Genomic DNA, 19,675 nt, shown 5'->3' with positions numbered 1-19,675 from the left:
ACATCGTGAGGTATTTATTTTCGGTACAGTTTATGTTGAAACCGTTAGAGAGAGTGACACACTTGTTAGCCTGTTCCATTCTTCTTCGTTTTCCGAAGCCGTTGCTTGATAGCATACTTGCTTCGTTTCTGAAGGAAGTGACTTGGAAGTACGCGACTACCAAGCCAGCATCCTCGCGATTGAGAAACGGCCCATGTGTGTGAAGAAGCAGGAAGTAAAAAGGAACTCACCTTGTGGTATAACCGGCAAGAGAGAAAGCCTTTGAGCTCCATACTGTTTCAGAGAGAATCCTTGATAATCCATGATATGGCGTTTCATCACGGCAGTATTTAGTTTAGACAGTAGCTGCCGGGTCCCCTATGAGCTCAGACCCCCACTTTTTTATTTAAAGCTTTATACCCCAAATCAGCACTTTTGAAACAGGAAGTGAAATAGAGGGATATGAGGCATGGCTAGAATGGGTGATCTGTTTGGTATTTTGAACAAAACACTTCATAGACATGTTTTTTATATATTTGTCTATATCTGAGACCTATGCTATTTCCTAAAAATAGCATGATAGGTGACCTTTAAAGTAAGATATTTTTTATGTTGTTAAAGGACCAATAACTAAAGCAGACGGTAGTTGTTTTTTTTACAATGATACATTTGCATGTAATAGTCACCTCAATATCCTCCAACACAATCAACACAAATATCTATCTACTTCTCCCTGCAGTTTATTCCATTCCATCTTCCATTTAATGTAATATATCATATTCCAATTACTAGACTATTCTTGCACTATCTCTATTCTATTCTATTTTATTGTATTTACTTGCACTATTGTATTGTTGTTGCACTGTTGGATGAGCCTGTGACCTGTAGATATGTACAAATGACAATAAAAGCCTTGAATCTTGAATCAGTTGTAGTTTTGAAGGTGTAATACCTGCGCCCACCACCAGGGTTTTGGCCCCGCAGCTACTGAAGCAGTGCAGCAGAGACTTTGCCTTAATGTTGTTGTTCAGAAAGGCCACCTCACAGCCCAGCTTGCACAAACCGAGCCACACACAGATAAAGTCCGGTTCATTGCACATCAACATGGCCACAATGTCCCCTTGTCCCGGAGAACCGTGCGCCCTGAAGGCGTTCGCTATCCGGTTACTCCTCCGGTCCACATCCCGGTAACTCAGAGTCTGGCTTTCGAAGATGATGAAGGGTTTGTTCGGGTTCTTCCTCGCCTGGTGGAGGAAACAGTCGAGGTATGTGATGATCCCTGACTTCATACGAGCCTGCAGAGACTTCCCGTACCTCCGAAGTTTGAGGTAGTAAATCAGATCCACCCAGAAGAAGGGATACACCGTCCTCTGGTAGAGAAGCAGAGCTAAAAGTCCTGCTAAAACGCTGCTAAACAACAGAGGTATCATCGTGAACTCCTCACTGAAACTGCTGCAAGAGTTTAGAAAACAGGCTGCACAGACAGGAGCCCGTTTTCAGGAAACTTGTAGCAGAGCTGATGTCCCTCTCATTATGCAACACACACACACACACACACACACACACACACACACACACACACACACACACACACACACACACACACACACACACACACACACACACACACACACACACACACACACACACACACACACACACACACACACACACACACACACACACACACACACACACACACACACACACACACACACACAGCCAATGAGCGGTCACTGTACCTCCACGCTGTTCTGCTGTGCGTGCTTATACTAGACATTACGGTAAGAGAGGGTAGAATGTCAAAATAAAAAAGCTGCGTTCGTGTGAATGGAGAGACAATTTCACATCCATTTAATTAGTGTTTTTAAATAGAAGTATTCAGACCCCGAACACCAAATTATACACTTTTTTTTTAAAGAGAGACCTTCAGACTTGGCTTAAATTGTCAAAATCATTTTTTTTTAGTGTTTATATAGCTGTTGTGGAGGATATCATGAAGCCTTGTTCCGATAAATAGGGCAGTTATCACAGAATTTTAAGTTTTTCATATACAAATGTTCTTATATAATGACAATTATACCACCTCGGAAGGGAGATTGCATGGTTGAAATATCTGAGAGTGAAGTTTCTTTCGGATATTCGCTTGATCAAAGCCTGCTGACATCCCTGTTGTTGTAGCTCAAAAGTAAAGCGCTGTATCTTCTGCATATACAAGTGGATTCTGCCATTAGTCAGGCTGGACATCCTGCTGTTCAAACTGGTCACGGATTTCACAAGACACCACATTTTTTTATATGTCATTTTATTCCAAAGCATTTGCACAAAAAGCACTATAATGGAAAAAATCAAAACACAAAAAGCGTAATCGAACCCCCATGTGCCGAAATCATTGTCACCTCATTGGGGGAAACCAATTAAGAGTCAAGAAACAGATCAAGCATTCCTTTCAGAGCAATCTTCAGTGGTCATTTAAATACACAGTACTCCGGCAGACTAGGAAAGGAGAAGATTACAAAGGAAATCCAACATCCATCATCAGTTCATAATCGTTGTTTTGTACTAAACCAAACACTACATGTATTGCATTTTCAATTGTAGACATACTGTAAAATGCTGGGTGAAGATTTACACAGAACTGATCAAACTATATACATTATTTTACAAACATTTCAAATAAGCTCAGAGTGGCTTAAGACAAGTTAACATTTTAGGCAATTCAGAATACAGGAAAGAAAATGTTGCTTTTTAAAAAGCCAAAGTCCAGCTTAAGCTTTTAGTTTAGCCCTTTAATTACACAGTGATATAGATTGGAAACTGTGTTAGGTCTTATTGTACAGAGGACTGAATTATTTAGTGGTATATGTATGTTTGATAAGATGGTACTATGGGACGAGACAAAGATGTCATTGTGAAATTCAGTCTTCAAATGGTCACTGGGGGAAACTCTCGCCACCAAGTCATACATCGTAAGGATTGAGGGGAATTACAAGTAGCTGCTTACCAGCGCAGAAACAAAAATAGTCACTTATTTCCTTCATTGATACTTTACTGTGTTTGCCTGCTTTTTTGGGGACTAGTTTGGGCTTTAATTGGAAGGAAAAACAGAGTCCAGGGATTGTCGGCAGTGCTGTCTATAAAGATTGGAGAAGCAACAGTAAGCACATTGTGAAACAGCCGAGCACTGCTCAGAAGATGACACTAAATGCAAGGTTCAGCAACTCTAAAAGGTTACCAGCAGCTCCGTCAACTAGGATTGGTCGAGCACGAGTGTGGTTAACCTCCATTTTACTACTGCATGGAGTTGAACGACCGAAAAGAAGAGCAAGCTCTCGTTAGTATTTGTTTCAAGAAGGCAATTTTGAAGAAGCAAGAGTCAGACCAGACCAAACGGCTAAATAGCATTCAAATAATAAAGCAAGGTTTCATGCACACAGGAGGGGAACACAACAACTGGTATAGACATACTGTATGTAGGGGTACAGTAATCATCTTACAGGGAACAATCCTGCTTTAAAAAAACACACAGAGGCCTCCCACGTTATGCATTAGCGACACACGACGTGGTGCTAATGCATTGGATCTTCATCAGCAATAAACATCTTCACATAAATAAGAGAGAAAGTCCATCCTTCTTACTTCTTTGTCCCAGTTTGGTAAATGCAGCGGATTGACAAGACTAAGCCTCACACGGTTAAAGTGGACATGAGAGGAAGCACCGGGCTGTCGATTGTCAAGTTCTGAAAGTAAAAGTTGCCGTATTTTTGCACGTCTGATGCTATCCATTTGAAGTGGAAACAAATGGAAGAACTGCGTATCAAGGTTTTTAAAGTTCAGGTTGGTCAGTGTGAATATGTTTTTCTATTAGCTTCCATTCAAGTTATTAAGGATGTCAAAACAATAAGCACAGAAACAAAAACAACAGGTAAAGCGTTTAACTTATTTCCAGAATGATGTCTTCAGAACAGATTAGGATATATGCAACTTCTTTTGAATGGGACCATTAACCAAATCACTGTCAAGACTTTACACAAGTACCAATGTGAAGTGTTGATATTCAGGAAATAAAAATGTGCCGTGGCTTGTTCTAGCTGTAGCTTTTTACTTTAAGCAGCTGCTATTATCACCTGCAAGCAGGGATGGGTATCGTTAGGATTTTATCGATACCGGTACCGGTACTGCTTATCGGTATCGGTATTTTTCGATACTCTTATCGATACTTTTCAATAATTTGGTGTTAATAAACTAAAAAAAGACAAGGCGATGTGACTGCAAGACTGCACCCAGGTAAACAAAACATATTACCCGTGCGCAGCAGCTAACCTGCCTGCGAGCCTTCGCTCAGGTCACATTTACACGGCGCGGCTGAAGCCCGCTAGCACTATTAGCACTAGCAGTATCGCTAGCACCGTTTAAGATTCAATGAGTGTCTCGTTTGCAAATGCTTCATTAAGTTGCTTGTGTTACCCCCTTTACAAGCAACTAATTGAGTACATAGATTGCACTTTGCACTATCGCCACTACATTCTTTTTAAAGTGCATCCAGACCTTCGATCGCTTCGCTCTGTCCGTCATGCCTGCGGGAGTCTCACAACAATAATAAGAGCGCTGTTGAGAGAGATGAGGAGTGGCATTTACAGTGGCCAATCAGAGAGGTCTCAAACCGGATACATCACACAGGATGAGGGTTCCCAACCAACCAGAATGGTTTAAAGTTAAACTAAGGAAGTAGACGTAACAGATATACCGATAGCAGCACCGTTTGTCCAGCGGCTTAACGGTATACCGATACCGTCCAATCAGGTACCGGTATTGACTTAGTACCGGTTCTCTGTACCCATCCCTACCTGCAAGTAAACAGAAGATGTGTCTTTACTTATTTACTACTTATTTACTTACATTTGCTGTTTTGAGTGCATGAGTTCATACCAATGCAAAGAATGGCAAAATGCAGAGCACAAAAGTACCTGCTACTCATCACGGTCAGAAAGTTGAGTGTTAAAATGCTGGACTCTTCTCACACTCGACGACCGCCATGTTAGCTACGTATCATACGTTACCAGTAACACAGTAATATGCAAATAAAAGTTATACTTGTGTTTTTTTTCACTATTTAAGAAACATACCACAATACAATTGTCAAAAATAAGCTGTCGTTAATCTTATAGGGTTACAGTAAGTTAGCAGTTTGTAATGATTTAGTACCACTTATGGCGCATTTCCATTACAGCGCGGATCGCGGTTTAAGCATGCCGTTTTTGGTTGCGTTTCCACTAGGCGTAGTTCCGGCTACCGGGTACTTTTTCACAGTTTTCTGGCTCTCCAAAATCGAGGTTCTTTCCGGGCCAACAACCGGACTGAGTATATAGCGAGAGAATCGCTGGCAACTACAACAAAATGAACATATTTGACCGTGATTTAATTGTAATACACGTTTCAAAATGATGCCGAAGTAACAACATACTGATACCGGTTAGTAAAAACCATGAATTAATGCTTTGACAAGTCTGCAGACAGACGGCAGGCGGAACACCTTTTAAAAGGCGTGTTTTCTGAATGGAGATCGGCTAAGCTAACGCAGTATATGCTCCGACCGTCCACACTCACAACAACGTCCTACAGACATAAATAAACCAGCGACTGTATTCTCCATGACACAGACAGTCTGTGGTTTGGACTTGTTTAACTTTTGTCTAGTTTCTGAACAGATATGAGGAGCTGTGAGCTTTGAGGGCTAACAGCTAACGGCTGATGTTGGTTTTGGGTTTCGCATTGAAGATGACGTCACGGCTCCGCCTACAATGCGTTACTATAGTTACTGCCCCAGTTCCTAAACTGTAATGGAAACGCAGTATAAAGTGAGCCTGGCCTAACGAGGCCTAGCCATATCGTACTAAGCCAAGCGAGGCCCTGCAGTGGAAAAGCGCCATTAGCTAACTAGCTAACAATGGCGATCGTTGATTTGATAAAACACTGTGGTCGAAAAGCATGCACTGCATTAGTGTTTATAATCCAGTTATCACCGTTCTGATCTGAAACTAGCCACACCCTTTATAATGATAAAGAATAAATTGAAAATAACAAATCAATGTTGAAAACAAATAAGAAATCTGTGCAGTACAGCGAGCCCAACATGTATCGTTAGATGAACATCCTGCCCCAAAAGAGCTACTGGGAATGGCAGATAATCATCACTGAGCTGTATGAATGATGTTTGTTATGTAAGATTCTGTATGGTGGTGTGAGAAGGGACTCAGCTCTGAACCTCTTGGATGAAACTATCAGCAGAACTTTGAAAAAATGGACCTTTGGTTAACTTAAGTACTAAGTTCAAACACTCGCAGCAGCTTGACGCTACTACTCTTACTCAAAAAACTTCAACAAACATCTAATCTTTGATAAAAGTTGCTAATATGGAATAACATTAGCGAATTATTTTGTTACAAAAATAAAGATTTGACAGTTATTGAATGTTATATGTAAACATCATAAACGCATACTTGAAACAAAGACGATTTAACGGTATCAGAAAGCCGCTATTCCTGTAACTTTTCCAAACAATCACGCTCACTTTTACGCCACACGCTGTAGACGTTGTGCGGGGGAATGGAAAGGTAGTACATTAGTACAATTTGTCGCATCAAGACAAGCGGAAGACCGAGTTGTTGGAGACAGAAAGTCAGACTCAAATTTCAGCCCGCCTTTGATTTAACATTTGGACCAGATAGAAACAGTTTTGCGTAAACCATGGATGAGACAACACATCATACGAACTGCTTGAGTCAGAGCATACGTAGACCTTACTTCCCAGACATGTGGAATGACCTACGAAGACTTTATCGCAGTTTATAAATTGCTGTAAAAAATAACAGCTGTACCTCAAAAACTAACCTCCATAACCCACTTTCCTTCAGAAAAACTTCAAGATACACATCTACAATGATAGTGTCGAAGTAAAAACGACAAGAAAACAAATGAAAGTACGTTGTGGGTGTACAGTGAGAGCTGATCTCTGTACTGAGTCTCTGAGAAATCATTCACTTTCCAGTTCTTTGGGGTCTAGGGGGGGGCTTTCTCTGGCCGGCAGGAGGTCGTAGTGAGACGGGATGTGGCTGTTCTTCGGTAGATCGTACAGATCTTGACCAAACGGTACGTGTCCATTGCTGTCTCCAGGCATCGGGATGGTGCTTACAGACGGATCTGAAACCAAGGATAGGCGAGTTGGCAGGTTATTTTCAGAGATGTCAAAAGTACACACATCCTTTACTCAAGTAGAAGTACAGATACTCGTGTTTAAAAATACTCTGGTGAAAGTAGAAGTACTGACTAAACTTCTTTACTCAAGTCAAAGTAAAGAGGCTTTGAAATGTACTTCAGTAAAAAGTACCCATAACTAGCAGCTGTTTTAAAGAGTACCTGACCTCCCTTTATATTAATAGAACAATAATGTCATTGTTAGCTAATTAATGTTTCCATGCTGAACAACGGCAAAATCCCATCATCCCATAATCCCCTCTGTTTCAGCCCTGCTTCCAAAGTGCTGATTCTCTGTCTGTTACTTTAGATGAAAACAAGGAGCCCCTCCCCACGACTCTGAGAGACATTTGGTTACAGAGAACACAATGGTGCTCTAGAGGAGATTCAGGTGATAAGGTGGGGGGGGGGGGGGGGGTTACCTTGGTTGGGGATTGGCTAATGGTTACACAAGACAAAAAAACGTTATGACATCATAAAGTGGCAAAAATCTGATCAGCTCATTTTCAGACAGGTTTTTATAGAAATGGATCAAAAAGAGAGAGAATCTTTGATCCTGAAACTTTCAGAGTCTCTTTCCACAGAGGGGACACATGTTGATGTAGAAGAGACATGAAGAAGAGGGGACACATGTTGATGTAGAAGAGACGTGAAGAAGAGGGGACACATGTTGATGTAGAAGAGACATGAAGAAGAGGGGACACATGTTGATGTAGAAGAGACATGAAGAAGAGGGGACACATGTTGATGTAGAAGAGACATGAAGAAGTGGGGACACATGTTGATGTAGAAGAGACATGAAGAAGAGAGGACACATGTTGATGTAGAAGAGACATGGAGCAGAGGGGACACATGTTGATGTAGAAGAGACATGAAGAAGAGGGGACACATGTTGATGTAGAAGAGACAAGAAGAAGAGGGGACACATGTTGATGTAGAAGAGACAAGAAGAAGTGGATTTTGCATAATAGGTGACCTTTGAGCTCCTCACCAACTTCGTAGACGTTGCGTTTATGTGTTGGGCTGTTGCTGATCTCAGCGTAAGGTGAATCTCGTCTGGGCGGAGACTTCATCTCCACGTAGCCACACTCTGTGTTTTTGGCTGTGAGCAGCGGGGGGTCCTTGATGGTGGCGTACGGGTTTTCAGAGCTGTTGATGGAGCAGGAGCTGGCGTGATACATTGTGCCCTTCAGGTCTGGAGGACATGAGTAGAGGAGACGGTGACAGTGAGAGGGGAACTCCAGCATCAACCTGAGCAGTCCAGGACTTATTTATTTTACTGCATATATATATATATATATATCCTATTTAACCAGGACAAAGTCTCATTGAGATTCAAATCAATTGTTCAAGAGCGACCTGGTCAAGAAGGGCAGCATGAACAAAGTTACAACAAATGAACACAAAGGCAGACGTTCGTAAAACATAAATGAAATGGCACAATAACCAGTCAATATGCAAATCAAATAAACTATTATAAAACATTAAAAACTGGTACAATTTTAAGACAACTTCAATTATGGGATATAAGAGCAATCACGTCGACCAATGGTCTTTTGGTAGGGTTAAGGGGGCAGGGTTGTTGGTTGTTCCTAGAGTCGCTAAAAGTACAATGGGAGCCAGAGCCTTTTCTTATCAAGCTCCACTTTTGTGGAATCAGCTTCCAGTTTGTGTTCGGGCGGCAGACACCCTATCCGTTTTTAAGAGTGCGCTTAAGACCTTCCTTTAAGATGGACTTGAATTCCCCCATAGTGATCAAATCGGACAGTTTCAGCGCCTTCTGTATTCCAAGCAGAAGGGGCAGCAGGACTTACCTCGTAAAGATTTCCCCATGTATCTCCTGTCAACTCCGTAGGCTCCTGGTATGAAGACAGATGGAAAGTCATTGAATGGTCTAAACAATATTTGGGATATCAAGTGTCTATGATGAGAAAGTATAGGAACTAGAAAGCCCTCTTCTTGTAAAGTATGATCTAACCAGTCAATAAACATCTGGATTGACCCACATTGTCCATTGATTATAATGCTGTGATTACTTGCGTTGAATGCAGCACTTGATTAAAGAGGACAGTCACATTATTGGCATCACATTTAAATGTCGAATTTTCTGTGCTGTAGTTTTCTACTTTTTGAATCTATGACCATTGCAGAGTGATGATATACAATGTGGTAGAGGCTCATTATGGATAAAAGGCAACATTACACAAGCTTGCAGCATTAATGATGATATCAATGAGTAAACTGTAACGTATCCACAGATGACAAAAGTACTCACATCCTTTACTCAAGTAGAAGTACAGATACTCGTGTTTAAAAATACTCTGGTGAAAGTAGAAGTACTGACTAAACTTCTTTACTCAAGTAAAAGTAAAGAGGCTTTGAAATGTACTTCAGTAAAAAGTACCCATAACTAGCAGCTGTTTTAAAGAGTACCTGACCTCCCTTTATATTAATAGAACAATAATGTCATTGTTAGCTAATGAATGTTTCCATGCTGAACAACGGCAACATGACAACGTTTCCATTGGTCCCTCTTCTTTAGAGAAGACCAGGAAATGATGGATACACGGATCGTGTTCAAATCAATAGGCACGCAATGACTCTAAATAATAATGATCAAGCCACCAAACACACATTCAGACTAAAGGAACCAGCCTGTTTGGAAAATGTGAGAAGTAGAAAGTACAGGTATTTGGGTTCAACATGTGAGAAGTAGAAAGTACAGGTATTAGTGTTCAAAATGTAAGAAGTAGAAAGTACAGGTATTTGTGTTCAACATGTAAGAAGTAGAAAGTACAGGTATTTGTGTTCAACATGTAAGAAGTAGAAAGTACAGGTATTTGTGTTCAACATGTAAGAAGTAGAAAGTACAGGTATTTGTGTTCAACATGTAAGAAGTAGAAAGTACAGGTATTTGTGTTCAACATGTAAGAAGTAGAAAGTACAGGTATTAGTGTTCAAAATGTAAGAAGTAGAAAGTACAGGTATTTGTGTTCAAAATGTAAGAAGTAGAAAGTACAGGTATTTGTGTTCAACATGTAAGAAGTAGAAAGTACAGGTATTTGTGTTCAACATGTAAGAAGTAGAAAGTACAGGTATTTGTGTTCAACATGTAAGAAGTAGAAAGTACAGGTATTTGTGTTCAACATGTAAGAAGTAGAAAGTACAGGTATTAGTGTTCAAAATGTAAGAAGTAGAAAGTACAGGTATTTGTGTTCAAAATGTAAGAAGTAGAAAGTACAGGTATTTGTGTTCAACATGTAAGAAGTAGAAAGTACAGGTATTTGTGTTCAACATGTAAGAAGTAGAAAGTACAGGTATTTGTTTTCAACATGTAAGAAGTAGAAAGTACAGGTATTTGTGTTCAACATGTAAGAAGTAGAAAGTACAGGTATTTGTGTTCAACATGTAAGAAGTAGAAAGTACAGGTATTAGTGTTCAAAATGTAAGAAGTAGAAAGTACAGGTATTTGTGTTCAACATGTAAGAAGTAGAAAGTACAGGTATTTGTGTTCAACATGTAAGAAGTAGAAAGTACAGGTATTAGTGTTCAAAATGTAAGAAGTAGAAAGTACAGGTATTTGTGTTCAACATGTAAGAAGTAGAAAGTACAGGTATTTGTGTTCAACATGTAAGAAGTAGAAAGTACAGGTATTTGAGTTCAACATGTAAGAAGTAGAAAGTACAGGTATTTGTGTTCAACATGTAAGAAGTAGAAAGTACAGGTATTTGTGTTCAACATGTAAGAAGTAGAAAGTACAGGTATTTGAGTTCAACATGTAAGAAGTAGAAAGTACAGGTATTTGTGTTCAACATGTAAGAAGTAGAAAGTACAGGTATTTGTTTTCAACATGTAAGAAGTCAAAGTAAAAAGTCGCCAGAAAAATAAGTAGTGCAGTAAAGTACTGATACCAGAAGAATGTACTTAAGTACAGTAACACAGTATTTGTACTCCACTACTTCCCACCTCTGAAAGTATCACATGTCTCACCGAGTTCATTGAAGCACTCCTGTTGCTTAAAATCTGCAGGCAGCGTGCCACTGTGCTCCGCCATCGGCCGTTTCCTCTGCTCTACATTCTTCAAGTTCATAAACAGCTGGTGGTTCTTGACCTGAAAAGTTAGAACATTTAATAATTAATAATAATAATAATAATAATACACTTTATTTATATAGCCCTTTTCATGCTTGACAACTTCTGACCTCCTTTGAATAATATGTGAGAGCTACGATTTTGAAAGGTGATGTCTTTAAATGTTTTTGACTGTCTTTGAGCCATTCCTTTATGGGGGGGGTTTCTGTTGTGTCTTCTTTTTATTTAAAATGTTTTATTGTAAAAAATTATTATTGGCAAAAACTATTTCATTATGTGTGAAAATAAATTAATAAAAACTTAAAAGAACAAGAAAAAAAAGCGGAAAGAGTTATATCACTGACTGAACCATAAAAGAATAAAACATGAACAGTGATGCTACTAAAAAATTACGATTGCCCCAAATTATAAGCCAAGTAAAAAAGATATGTCTTTAATTTACTTAAAACAATTCCAATTGAGGTTGCTGTTCTAAGATCAAATAATAAGGCGCATTTCCACTACAGGGTTTTAGCGCGGCTCGGCTCGCTCTTTTTTGCTTTTCCACTAGGGGTAGTACCATGGATGTATAATAAGAACTGGATACAGCATGGGAGGCGGGGTCTCTTTCTTTCCTACGAGAGCTGCTCATTGGCGCATGAGGACAAAATGGCCCAACTTTTGAGAGAGTGAAACGTCACAGATTACCCATCATGCTTGGCTGTCAGAGCAGAAGAACCCGTATGTGCGCTCACAGAGCATGCGCCCCTTAAGCCCCGCCCCCCGAGCTCCCACTCTCGGCTCACTGGAATGAATGGAGAGAGAAAATAAATCTGGATTCGGCTTTTAGTGCATTTTACAACTTTAAGGACCGAATGATTATAATAAGAGCTATAACACAGTTCATACTGGGTAGTTTATTTAGTTTAAAAAAAAGTATCTGCTGATTTACAGACGTCTCTTTCTCAATGTTAGTCAATGGGGAAAAGTCTTTCTGGGCCGGGTGATGTCACGGACTGATACGGAAATTGTAGTACCGCCGTTTGGACACCACGAATATTTTCATCAGAGTCCGGCGCACTTCCTGGGGGCTTCGGTAGTACCGGCTCACGGGTACATCTTTAGAACCATCTCAGTCGAGGTTCCAAGTGAGCTGAAAATATGCTTAGCTAGTGACGTAAAACACTCCCGACAGCCGATTGGTCAGAGAGAACCGTCACAATTCTTGCGCGAGACAGTCCCCAAGCGTCGCATGTATCAAGCACCATTTTTAAAACAGACGAGCTACCGTCAACAAGGACTTTCCAGCAGTGTAAGAAAAACAAAAAAAACTGAAGAGTGATTATATAGCCCCCAAGGACCACAATGGCCGCCGAACAGCCGATCGCCCCGCCTACACTGCGTGGTTACTATAGTTACTACCCCTGTTACTAACTGTAATGGAAACGCAGCTTAAAGTGAGCCGAACTGAGCCATGGCGAGCCGCGCTAAAACCTCTAGTCGAAATGCGGCTATAGACACACACAAGCCCTTCTATATAGTCTCAAATTGTAATCCCATACCGGTCCATAAGGAACGTTGTTGAGGTGCTGGGGGCCGATGCACTGGCTCAGAGTGTGGTAGCTGGGGTTGGAGAAGTAGCTGCTGGGATGACCTTCACAGGGCGGTGGGTGGGCATCTGAAAAAAAGACAAGGTCACAAGAAATCAGAGCATTAAAAGCATTTTAAGAATCAAGTGTGCATTTGTTTTGCTTACAAGCAGTCCCCCTTAATGCACTTAACGTTGACAATGTTATTTTTACTGCACATATTTTATTCCATTCTATTTCAATGTAAACACTGCTTTATTTCATTTTTACTATATATTTTCTTATTTTTTTATGTTGTGTTCTTAAAATAGTTCTCTATCTGTGTTTTTTTTACATTTTAGTTTTACTTTTTATGTATGCACCAAGTCAAACTCCTCGTACGTTTCAACCTACTGTACCTGGTAATAAACCAGTTTCTATTACTGATTCTGATTTATCCCTACTATGCCTTTGTTGGCAGTGGAAGTGTCTTTGTTGAATGTTTGTTACTGAAAATGAGAAGATATCGAAGTATTTGCCCAACTTTCTCATGTTGTCTTATGAATAAATGATAAATGGACTGTATTTAGATGGTGCTTTTCCAGTCTTTGTGGCCTCTCATAGCACTTTAGGTCAGCGTTCACACACATTCATACAGAGGCTGTCACCTGCTCAGGGAAACCAACATTCACACACACTCACACACAGTTGGACAACAAGGGGTTCAGTGTGTTGCCCAAGGACATATCAACATGTTGACTGAAGGGGCTGGTGATCAAACTTTCAATTTGATTAAAACCATTTATCTCCTGAGCCAAAACCACCCCTAAACAATCTCTATGAATATCAGAAAACCATTAGCAGCTCATGTTGACCACTTGCACTTGTTTAGTTAATCTGTAAATACATCTTAGTTGCCACGGATTAACCATAAAACAACTACATGTCATGGTCTCCATTAAGCCAATCTGTTAGATCGTTTCCAAAAATAGTTTTGCAAGCCAAAAAACAAGACATTTTTTAAGAGGTGGTCCAACACGAGGAAACAGTTGCCTGGTGCCTTTATACTGTACCTGTGTAATCAGAAGTGACCCTCAGAGCAGGAGTGTAGGTCACCGCAGACATGGTGGGCTCTTTGACCTTCTGCTTCTTCCTGTAGATGATGAAGAGGAGGAGGAGGAAGAGCACCAGCAGCACCAGGACGATGATTCCTGCGATGGCTCCGATCTGATACGTGTCCACCTGCATGGCTGCGCTGGTGAGACTGTTGAGGCTTCCCACCACCACACCAGCTGCAGACAGGAGGTCAGAGGTCAAATAATAACACTGGACAAAGTACTTATTGGGTCAAAGGCAGAGGTGGGAAGTAGTGGAGTACAAGTACTTTGTTACTGTACTTAAGTACATGTTTCTGGTATCAGTACTTTACTCCACTACTTATTCTTTACTTTGACTTCTTACATTTTGAACAGAAATACCTGTACTTTCTACTTCTTACATGTTGAACCCAAATACCTGTACTTTCTACTTCTTACATGTTGAACCCAAATACCTGTACTTTCTACTTCTTACATGTTGAACACAAATACCTGTACTTTCTACTTCTCACATTTTCCAAACAGGCTGGTTCCTTTAGTCTGAATGTGTGTTTGGTGGCGTGATCATTATTATTTAGAGTCATTGCGTGCCTATTGATTTGAACACGATCCGTGTATCCATCATTTCCTGGTCTTCTCTAAAGAAGAGGGACCAATGGAAACGTTGTCATGTTGCCGTTGGTCACCATGGAAACATTCATTAGCTAACAATGACATTATTGTTCTATTAATATAAAGGGAGGTCAGGTACTCTTTAAAACAGCTGCTAGTTATGGGTACTTTTTACTGAAGTACATTTCAAAACCTCTTTACTTTGACTTGAGTAAAGAAGTTTAGTCAGTACTTCTACTTTCACCAGAGTATTTTAAAACACGAGTATCTGTACTTCTACTTGAGGAAAGGATGTGAGTACTTTTGCCCTCTCTGGTCGAAGGGAGATGAGTGTGAATGACTGGACATCAAAGGAAACTGATTACACTGAGTTTCCTTCCTCTTATTATTTTCAAAGTGTTTCCTCACCTTGGTCACAGCGAGGCCCCTTCCAGCCCGGGTTGCAGTAACATGTCCCGGTCATGTGATCACAAGTGGAGTTATTCAGACAGTCACACACCTGACGGCAGCCGTAACCGTACGACCCAGCAGGACACTCTGCAAATAACAAGTTTAATTTTTAAAATGAAAGCTTCAATTAAAGTAGTGTACAATAGTTTACAAGAGCTGATGATAGTTGAGATACCTTAAAGGTCCCCTATCATACTGTTTTTCATCAATATATCACAGGTCTCAGATATATACAGAGGCTATCTCTGATTGGCTGAAACACCAAACAGATCATTGCAGCATTACCCATAATCCCCTCTGTTTCAGCCCTGCTTCCAAAGTGCTGATTCTCTGTCTGTTACTTTAGATGAAAATAAGGAGCCCCTCCCCACGCCCCTCTGAGAGACATTTGGTTACAGGGGGGGGGGGTTACCTTGGTTGCTGATTGGCTAATGGTGACTAAAGCCCAAAAAATCATTATGACATCATAAAGTGGCCAAAATCTGATCAGCTCATTTTCAGACAGGTTTTTATAGAAATGGATCAAAAAGAGAGAGAATCTTTGTTCCTGAAACTTTCAGAGTCTCTTTCCACAGAGGGGACACATGTTGATGTAGAAGAGACATGAAGAAGAGGGGACACATGTTGATGTAGAAGAGACATGAAGAAGAGGGGACACATGTTGATGTAGAAGAGACATGAAGAAGAGGGGACACATGTTGATGTAGGAGAGACATGAAGAAGAGGGGACACATGTTGATGTAGAAGAGACATGAAGAAGAGGGGACACATGTTGATGTAGAGGAGACATGAAGAAGAGGGGACACATGTTGATGTAGAGGAGACATGGATAAGAGGGGACACATGTTGATGTAGAAGAGACATGAAGAAGAGGGGACACATGCTGATGTAGAAGAGACATGGATAAGAGGGGACACATGTTGATGTAGAAGAGACATGAAGAAGAGAGGACACATGTTGATGTAGAAGAGACATGAAGAAGAGGGGACACATGTTGATGTAGAAGAGACATGAAGAAGAGAGGACACATGTTGATGTAGAAGAGACATGAAGAAGAGGGGACACATGTTGATGTAGAAGAGACATGGAGAAGAGGGGACACATGTTGATGTAGAAGAGACATGAAGAAGAGGGGACACATGTTGATGTAGAAGAGACATGAAGAAGAGAGGACACATGTTGATGTAGAAGAGACATGAAGAAGAGGGGACACATGTTGATGTAGAAGAGACATGGAGAAGAGGGGACACATGTTGATGTAGAAGAGACATGGAGAAGAGGGGACACATGTTGATGTAGAAGAGACATGAAGAAGAGGGGACACATGTTGATGTACAAGAGACATGAACAAGTGGATTTTGCATAATAGGTGACCTTTAATGCGCATAATATACGTTTTTTTATTACTGCACATATTTTATTCCATTCTATTTCTATGTAAATACTAAATACTGCTATATTTTACTATATGTTTTTATTATTTGTAATGTTACTATAGTTTCTTAAAATAGTTCTCTATCTGTGTTTTTAATGTTTGTTTTACTTTTATGCATGCACCATGACATCAAGTCAAATTCCTCATACGTGTCATCCTACCTGGTTATAAACCTGTTTCTGATTCTAAAGTGTAAGCAACAAGTTGATAGATGAAGTACACAAGACTGTTAAAGTCAAGCAACACTCAACTAATCTGAAAGAGAGAAAGAAGCACATACTCTGTTCACAGTGGCGTCCCATGAATCCGGTGCGACAGGTGCAGAGTCCAGAGATGTGATCACAGTCCGCTCCGTTCCTGCACTGGCAGATCTGAGAACAGTCCTTACCGTAGAAGCCCAACGGACAGCCTGTAAGCACAAACCGTAATGTCACACAACTGAAATGCAGGTTGTTTAGCAGACACAAGTACTCACATCCTTTACTCAAGGAGAAGTACAGATACTCGTGTTTAAAAATACTCTGGTGAAAGTAGAAGTACTGACTAAACTTCTTTACTCAAGTAAAAGTAAAGAGGCTTTGAAATGTACTTCAGTAAAAAGTACCCATAACTAGCAGCTGTTTTAAAGAGTACCTGACCTCCCTTTATATTAATAGAACAATAATGTCATTGTTAGCTAATGAATGTTTCCATGCTGAACAACGGCAACATGACAACGTTTTCATTGGTCCCTCTTCTTTAGAGAAGACCAGGAAAGGATGGATACACGGATTGTGTTCAAATCAATAGGCACGCAATGACTCTAAATAATAATGATCACGCCACCAAGCACACATTCAGACTAAAGGAACCAGCCTGTTTGGAAAATGTGAGAAGTAGAAAGTACAGGTATTTGAGTTCAACATGTAAGAAGTAGAAAGTACAGGTATTTGTGTTCAACATGTAAGAAGTAGAAAGTACAGGTATTTGTGTTCAACATGTAAGAAGTAGAAAGTACAGGTATTTGTGTTCAAAATGTAAGAAGTAGAAAGTAAAAAGTCGTCAGAAAAATAAGTAGTGGATATCATGCAGTCATATATATATATATATATATATATATGCGCAATATATCGTATTCCAATACTTATTGTGGAATCGCAATACTATCGTATCATGGGGAGCCTGGTGATTCCCACCCCTAGTGTGTGAGTGTGTGTGTGTGTGTGTGTGTGTGTGTGTGTGTGTGTGTGTGTGTGTGTGTGTGTGTGTGTGTGTGTGTGTGTGTGTGTGTGTTACTGACGCTGTGTGCAGTAGAGGCCGGTCCACCCCAGGGTGCACTTGCACTCTCCGTCGTACGCGCTGCAGTACGCTCCGTTGTGACAGTTGCATGTGTGGATGCAGTTTGGCCCCCACTGACTGGGCGGACACGCTGAAACACAGAGAACACCACAGGTCAGTGCTTCAGATATTCAAAAGTGCAAAAAGTCTATATACATGTCAATAGAATATGGGATATGTACAAGAACAGAATATGAAATTAAATAATTAAGCAATAGCTCACGACAGGCTCATTATATCACAGCTAAGGGGCGTGGTTCGGCCCGACGCGAACCAGGGCATGCAGTTTGCTTTTCAGCCCAACTGTATACAGTTCAATCGACCGGACTTCTTTCTGCAGATGTGAGCGTCCTTAACAACGGTCAATAAGTCCTTGCTGCACATTATCCCTTACATGTTTCCATCTTAAGCTTTGTTTGTTAGTTAGTTAGTTTCGTAACGGACGTAATGTAACAGTTGTAACGGTTGCAGCTTTTCTCAGACGCGGAGGGATACTGACTTGTTGTGAAAAGTAACTACAATTCTACCCGTGGTATACGCTCATTATATCACGTCTAAGAACCAATCAGATTGCTTGATTTGACTTGTCCGTTTTATAATGTAATTTACACTATGCTTGTAATGGGATCATTCGGTGGGACTCTGTGTATACACCCTAACATTACATATCTTTTCAAAGAGATATTAAGACAGTATTTGGGATGTAGATATATCTCGTAATTTATATAATTTTGTTCTTGGTTTCGACTCTAATCAAGAAAGCAGACACATGCACACCTCACAAGTACAGAAATGGTTGGATGAAGACCCCACCTGTTATTTAGTACTAACATTTGGTAAAAACACAACGTTGGGTCTACTCCTGCCGCTCACCCTTTTTGTTGTCGATGTCAATTGTTTTAATTATTTATTGGGCATGATTTGTTTCAAGTGTAAGTCTTTATTTTGTATCATCTTATAACTGTTGAAAATAAAAAATATTGAAACAGAAAATCTTTCATCAATCCAATTTTAAGTTCTTTTTCCGAAGCCTGACTTTTCTTGCTAAAAGAACAAACCATTCCCTGAAGAAACTAGTATTTCACAGCGTAGTGTGTACACTGTAGCTCCTGGGCAAAGGAATGTTGAATCTTAGTAACATTTGATCATAACATTGTGTATCTTATGGATCAACTGCACTGATAAATACATTTACAATAACTTACTTATTGACTTGTTTACATTTTGTACTGCCTTGACCTTATTGCTCTTGTGAGTTTGGTCATCGCTCCCAAAGTTGCTGCCGGAGCCTGATCAATTCCACCGGCGGTCATACGATGGCTTAAGATGCCCTCACGATGGTAATGTTGTATTGTTTTGTAAGTGTAATGTTCAATGTAACATCAGTCCAATTTATATATTAAAACGTTTTTAGCTTGTATTGTCAAAATGATACTTATACTGTCTGTTATGTGTGATTGCACCATCGGGAATGTTTGGAATTTCGCTATACCCTGTGTAGTGACAATAACGGAATCTAATCTAATCGTTTGTGTGAACGCACGTTGGGAGCAGTCGCTGCCGATCCACCCGGGGTAGCACTGGCAGGATCCATCGATGGGGTTACACGTGCCGTTGTTGGTGCAGCTGCAGCGCCACGCACAGTTCTTCCCAAAGTGACCGCTGGGACACACTGCGAACAGGAGAGGGGTGTGTGTGTCAGGGGGGGAAGTAAGGCAAGGCAAGGCAAGTTTATTTATATAGCACCTTTCAACACAAGGCAATTCAAGGTGCTTTACAAACATGAAAGACATTCAGACAAAGGCATTTAAAAACAGTCTTTAAAAAGAAAAGATAGTAAAAGAAACATTAAAAGACTGTCAAAGTTTTCCCCAAAAGTAAGAAAATACCCA

At 40.3% G+C, this 19,675-nt stretch overlaps 2 protein-coding genes across 2 annotated transcripts in view; both read right to left on the bottom strand.

Moving 5' to 3' along the window:
• Positions 1-1,520, bottom strand: part of LOC307024029 (long-chain fatty acid transport protein 6) — a 14,654-nt gene extending 13,134 nt beyond the window's left edge. Inside the window, 2 exon segments of the mRNA XM_079657806.1 lie at positions 785-796; positions 798-1,520. Of these exon segments, the coding sequence (XP_079513932.1) occupies positions 785-796; positions 798-1,409 (624 nt within the window). The 5' untranslated portion in view covers positions 1,410-1,520.
• A 753-nt stretch (positions 1,521-2,273) lies between these two features.
• The window catches only part of megf10 (multiple EGF-like-domains 10), a 74,657-nt gene continuing 57,255 nt past the window's right edge, over positions 2,274-19,675 (bottom strand). Inside the window, exons 16-25 of the mRNA XM_079660178.1 lie at positions 19,327-19,455; positions 17,746-17,874; positions 16,747-16,875; positions 14,990-15,118; positions 13,946-14,164; positions 12,867-12,982; positions 11,224-11,344; positions 9,048-9,092; positions 8,225-8,428; positions 2,274-7,179 (exon numbers count right to left, since the gene is read on the bottom strand). Coding sequence (XP_079516304.1) covers positions 7,013-7,179; positions 8,225-8,428; positions 9,048-9,092; positions 11,224-11,344; positions 12,867-12,982; positions 13,946-14,164; positions 14,990-15,118; positions 16,747-16,875; positions 17,746-17,874; positions 19,327-19,455 — 1,388 coding nt within the window. The 3' untranslated portion in view covers positions 2,274-7,012. The remainder of the gene's footprint in view (positions 7,180-8,224; positions 8,429-9,047; positions 9,093-11,223; positions 11,345-12,866; positions 12,983-13,945; positions 14,165-14,989; positions 15,119-16,746; positions 16,876-17,745; positions 17,875-19,326; positions 19,456-19,675) is intronic.

This window comes from Notothenia rossii (genome assembly GCF_949606895.1).
Source record: "Notothenia rossii genome assembly, chromosome: 11".
Lineage (NCBI taxonomy): Eukaryota > Metazoa > Chordata > Actinopteri > Perciformes > Nototheniidae > Notothenia > Notothenia rossii.
Note: the sequence above shows the minus strand (reverse complement) of the source record. Positions and strands in the feature narration are given on the sequence as shown.